We start from the raw sequence: 5,664 nt of genomic DNA on the forward strand, positions 1-5,664 counted from the left end.
GCAGCTGCACATGTGTAACACTCATGAGGCCAATGTGAGCTGTTTCTGCTTCTCACGTTTCACCTGGCACATGCAAACTGGGGATTCCTCAGGCCATGGTAGCTTTGCTCTCTGGCCCCTCTGCCTTCACAGATATCACAGGGTCCCTTCTTTTGCAGTTGGTCCTACCTCGCCTTGTGCCTGGAACGTGTGTGTCACTAGGAAGGCCCCACTGGTAGCCTCTGACAGCAGCTCCTCTGGGGGATCTGACAGTGAAGATGACGAGAAGGCAGCCGGTGCTGTGGAAGCTGTGTGCACAGGTCATGGTGGAAAGGCCTCCCCACTGCCCAGGACAGAGGCTGCTGCCAGCAGGTGTGTGAAGGCAATGGCACCTTTGCCTGGGCTCCCAGGGAACATCATGTGCTTACAAGTCTGGGCCTATAACCGCTGGAAACCAGGCTCAGTCGCCAGATCTCAGCTCTCTGAGAACAAGTGGCAGCCAGGCTGGAATCCTTTGCTGCTGCTCCAGTGGCTAATGATCCTGCGAAGGTGTCTCTGGAAATGACAGGCACTGCCTCTTTACTAAGGGGAAGGCTGGACTGAGGGCACAGGACTTCTTTGAAAATAGTGCATGTTTTAAGTGATTCAGAATAGACGACAGAACCTGTATGTCCCAAGAGCTCAGAAATTTGAGAGGATAGTCTCCACTACAGAGGCCAGTTACAGAGAATACCTAGTTTTCAGGCTCTGGGACCGGCTAACTTCCTTGGAATGTAGGGTTGTTCCAGACAGTGGAGAAAAGGTCTCCAACCCTTAACTTTCTATAGGACAAGCACATGACTCTGGGGCTGGCCAGCCCTCCTTTGCTGCCCTCTTTCCAGTAAGGTGCCCTGCAAGCCCACACAGTGGGATAAAGCATTTCTCAGGATTGGGGATTGAGTTTGTAGGCTGAGCCCTGGCTGCAAGCTAAAAGCAACTCACAGATGGACAAGCCAGAGTTCCCCTGAGGTGTCTGAAGAAAATAAGACTGTCATATCTACCCTGCAAAGAGGCCAGCCCTTCCAGCAAAGCCAGTCCATGGTTGTTTCTCTACCCCCTCCCCCATTTTGAGTGGTTAAGACGAGAAGATAGGATCAGGGTGTCCCAGGAGTTATCCAGTGACTTAGGGCACTCCCTAGAGGTTAAGTTCCTTGGGTCCACCAGTGAACTGATGGCATTCATGGGCTAGAGAGCGGGTGTTGAAGCACAGAAGCATAAGGAGTTGCCTATTGACCAGGATACTGGACATGGTTTGCAGCTGTACAAAAGCCCTGAGGCAGAACCTCCACCTAACTTCAGGATACAATAGAGGAAGTCCTAGGCTGAACCCTGCCAGGAGACAAATACTAATCTCACAAAGCTCTTGACCTTAGCCCCATGTGTGAAAGGATTTTACATCTGCTCTATATGAGTATCACCTGTGGGCTTCCCAGTCTTGTCCCTGCCTACACTTCTTCCAAGCTTGGCTTGTACCTGACAGTTGGGCACCTGCCAGACTGCACAAGGTTCACCATTTTGCATTCAGGCCCTAGATCCCACCAACCCATACCTCCTCCACAAGCAGAGTATGCTTGTGGTTCCGGAAGGTCCTCTGTGAAATTGTTTCCCTCGGATAAGCTGGGAGCTCAACCAGCTGGAATCTACTGTTTGGTGTAACACAATGGTTCTCAACTTTCCTAATGCTGTGACCCTTTAATACAGTTCTCATGTTGCAGTGGCCCCAACCATAAAGTTAATTTTTTTTTTTTAGTAATTTATTTTATGTGCATTGCTGTTTTCCTGCATCTATGTCTGTGTGAGGGTGTCAGATCCCCTGGAACTGGAGTTACAGTTATGAGCTATCATGTGGGAGCTGGGAGTTGAACCTGGAACCTCCCAGCCAGTGCTCTTAATCATTGAGTCATTTCTCCAGCCTTGAAGTTATTTTCATAACTAATTTTGCTACTATTACGAAGTATAATTCTAAAGGGATCGTGGCCTACAGGTTGAGAACCACTGTGTTCAAGTTGGGCGCATAGGCACATATTCTGTGCCCACAGCCCCTGGCTGTGGATGTCAAAAAGTCATTTAGCCCCTGGCCCTATTTTCTCGAAACCTGGCCAACACAGCCCTAAAGCCAACACCCAGAGCCAAGACCCAGAGAGGGGCTCCTGTGGTCACTGATGCAGTTGTGATGATCTTAACCAAAGGAAATCCTAGTCTAGAGCTCCTTGGATTGAGAGTACACACAGGCTCATTTGTGAGTCTTGCTGTATTTCCTAGGATGGCCTCATCAATTCACAACCCTCCTTCCTCCATCTCTGTAATATATATTCTATAATATAATATAATATAATATAGAAGTATACCACTATGCCCAGCTAATAGACTGACTAAAAAAATTTAGGATTACTGAGATTTGCAGAACCATAGCCCTCTTTTCCTAAATCCTTCCTAAGGAACCACTTTAGCCCTACTGAAAAAGACAGTCTGCAAAGTAAACCCTTTCCAAGGCCATTCTCAAAACTTACTAGATAGTTGCATCCTTGCCAGGTCTTATTCAGCCATTAGAATTCCCTCCCCCTCTTGCCCTGTATCTCATCTGAGCATCCCTGCCTGGGACAGAATTAGGTTTCTTTGTTCTGCAGGCCAGTGGATCCATCTGCTATTTGTGGCTAGGTCAGCCTTGGGTATGAAGACCCTTAGTGTCTAGATAGTCCCTCCCCTCCCCTCATCCCCTAAAAAATCCTTACTTCATAATCCAGGCTGGCCTCAAACTCAGTGACCTGCTTACCTGTGCCTCATAAATGCAGTGTTAAAGGCATGTACCACTAGCCCTCTGGGACTCTTTTCATAGAGTAAGGGTGGAGTTGAATTCAAGAAACATTGGGGCCTTCAGTAAACAAAGCTCCACAACTGTCAGGGTTTGAGTAGTGCTTGTAGGATGAGGTCATGGTAGTCGTGTGGCTTGTCCCAGTGTTTGGGACTCAGGGCCGCAGAGCCACCTGAGTCATCCCAGAGGATAGGAGCGGAAAGGAGCTGTGTGCTGCTCCCGTGCTCTTTGCTGGATCAAGCCACTTTACTGGGTGTTGGGTATGTCGTAGGCAGCAGTGAGGTTGGAACACCTATAACTGAAGCCTATCTGCCACACAGGGCTGAGTGTACAGACAGCACTGTGTTAGCCCCTGCCTGCCCTGCATCTCCAGAAGTGGTCATCAGTCCTGCTGTGGCCACCACAGTACCAAGCAAGGCAGGCCCTCCCACAGCCACCATAGTTGTCTCTTCCTCAGTGGCTACTGCAGTTCCCCCAGGGCCCATCATGGCAGTAACCACAGCAGCCCCAGCCATAGTTGCCACCCTGGGAACAATGACAAAGGACAGGTGAGTAGGTTGACCAAAGAGGGTAGGGTGGGATTGGATGACCCCAGGAGCCCGCATGCTCCCAACTCTGCCCTTTCCTATTCATGCAGGAAGACAGATGCCCTTCCAGAAGGAGCTGCCTTAAATGGTCCTGTGTAACTGCTGCCACTCAGATGTGGTCCACCCTGGTCAGGCTGCTTCCTTTATCAAGAAAACTACCTGGTGATGCAATTTTTTTTTTTTTTTTATTTAACTTTAAAATAAATGCTGCATTTGGTAAAGCTGGCAGTTGGAACCAGTTGGATGACCCAACTCACATCTCTCCTGCCTGCCCTTGGTCCCATTGGAAGACAGGATGCACCTGGCCACCCCCAGGTCCAGGCCTTGGTATGGCAATAAAGTCCCTGATATGTGGCTTCCACCTGCAGGAGTTGAGAAGGGAACAAGATCCTGAGGTGCCAGCATGATCAGATGGGCAGGGTGTGATCTCCAGGCTCTGGTTTCGCCTGTATTTTTTAACGCATGGAGGAAAAGCCGGTTTTTTTTGTTTTTTGCACTTTGTACCCAGCTACAGTACAGGGTCTCCCTTGGCTCAGGGCAGATGCAAAGGCCTGAGTTGGAGAGGCCCGATTCCTATAGATACACAGGGGTCTAGTACTAGTTTGGCCACATAAGGTCAAACCCCAGATCTAGCTGCCCAGGGGGTCCTGGGAGCTGGCATTGAATCAGGCTGCAAATTTTGACTGCCTTAAAAACAAAAGACCCTCTGGACCAGATGGGGTTGTCTCTGACCAGCAGGGCAGACTGGCTGGCACACTTGAGTGGGGGTTAGAAGTGCCTAGTAGTAGCCAATGTAAGACATAGAAAAGTGGACACAGCAGAGCACTGGGAGGCTCAGAGATAGGGCAGACCCATAATGTCCAGGAAAAGTCTAAACATCTATGTTGTTGTTTTGTTTTTGTAAATGTTCTGACCTTCTGACAGGGCATAACCCCCAATAAAAAGTATCATTCTTACTGAAAAAGTGTGTATTGTTAAGCTGCAGACGCTGAGCCCAGCCTATGTGGATATCTTTGCTATCCCTAAGTTCATTCACAGTAGTTGGGTTTCATGTTGAAACAGAAATGGAAAGCTCTACCTGAACAGTCAGACCAGTGACACCCATTTTGGGAAAGCGTCTCTCAGGGCCCACCCTGGGAAGAGACTCTTACCAAGGGTCAGTGACATCCCCCCCCCTCCCGGCAGCACCGCAAAGGTGCTTCATTGGGTCCTGTGGCTCCACCCCTGGCCTCTGCCAGCTTTCACCTGCACAGGTAGCAGTGCCTCAGCTGCACCCCCCCCAGCTCTGACTCGAAACCTGAAATGTGGAGAGCAGAGCTTTCCCTCCCCAGAATGTGTCTACTGATGGATTTCCTGAATCGTGGTCTAATTCAGTTCCAGCAAAGATCTCAGATCATCCCATGCCCAGTTGCTGGGAACAGAAGCTATGGGGTTCAACCTGACACCACGGAAGCTCACAGCTGGCATCTTCATCGGGTCTTTCCTTTTGCTCCTCTCACCCTCCACCTTGAAGAGACAGGCAGTGGCCAGCCCTCAACACCAATAACCATCCTGGGACATTTTTTCCAATCTCTGCAGTACTCATCATCCCTCTGCCTGCCTTTTGCTGCCCCAGCCCTGGCTGCAAGTACGTAGCTAATGATGTCTAGTCTTGGTGAGGTTCACAGGCAAGTAGGAGCGTGTAACGAGCCCAGCAACAAAAATCACCACAATGTCCTGAGATGGGATGACCCAGGGGTAACCCCTGGAGGAGGAAGAGGAATAGGCAGAGGCAGCATAAGACCGGTGACCTGTGACCTACAGATCACTCTGGGTGTTACCTCTTCACTTAGCCACCTTTCCCCTTTCCCAGCTGCCTTGAGAACCCTTTTTCCCCCTTAAGAGCCCATGTTCCTTTTTGTCCTTCAGCTTCACAACAGTTTCCCAAAGTCTTTCACTCCTCCCTCTACAATACCCTGGAGCCTCCTTGATGTCAACTGATGCTCCCAGAGCTGTTTTGGTAGGAAAGACAGCTTTTCTTCTCTGGCATGGAGGCCTGCAGAAATTGGGGGTTGGCAAGGGTGTCATGAAGTCTCCTTCCTACAGCAAAGCTGCTCATGACCACAGGCTTTTGGATAAAGATGGACTCAGACTCCAGAAGAGACATACAAGAAAGACAGCAACCTTCTACCCACTCAGAAGACTCCAAGATTGGGACAGAGGAGCAGACCCATGACACACTGGCTGATTCAGGTACAGAAAGGAGTG

At 49.8% G+C, this 5,664-nt stretch overlaps 1 protein-coding gene across 8 annotated transcripts in view; it reads left to right on the plus strand.

The window, feature by feature from the left end:
* Positions 1 to 4,381, plus strand: part of Ppp6r2 (protein phosphatase 6 regulatory subunit 2) — an 83,163-nt gene extending 78,782 nt beyond the window's left edge. For all 8 annotated transcript variants that reach the window (XM_051189625.1, XM_051189628.1, XM_051189627.1 and 5 more), the window contains 3 exons: positions 159 to 351; positions 3,151 to 3,378; positions 3,468 to 4,381. In XM_051189625.1, the coding sequence (XP_051045582.1) occupies positions 159 to 351; positions 3,151 to 3,378; positions 3,468 to 3,516 (470 nt within the window). In that variant the 3' untranslated portion in view covers positions 3,517 to 4,381. The remainder of the gene's footprint in view (positions 1 to 158; positions 352 to 3,150; positions 3,379 to 3,467) is intronic.
* The last annotated feature ends 1,283 nt before the right edge of the window (positions 4,382 to 5,664 follow it).

This window comes from Phodopus roborovskii, unplaced genomic scaffold, assembly GCF_943737965.1.
Source record: "Phodopus roborovskii unplaced genomic scaffold, PHOROB, whole genome shotgun sequence".
Lineage (NCBI taxonomy): Eukaryota > Metazoa > Chordata > Mammalia > Rodentia > Cricetidae > Phodopus > Phodopus roborovskii.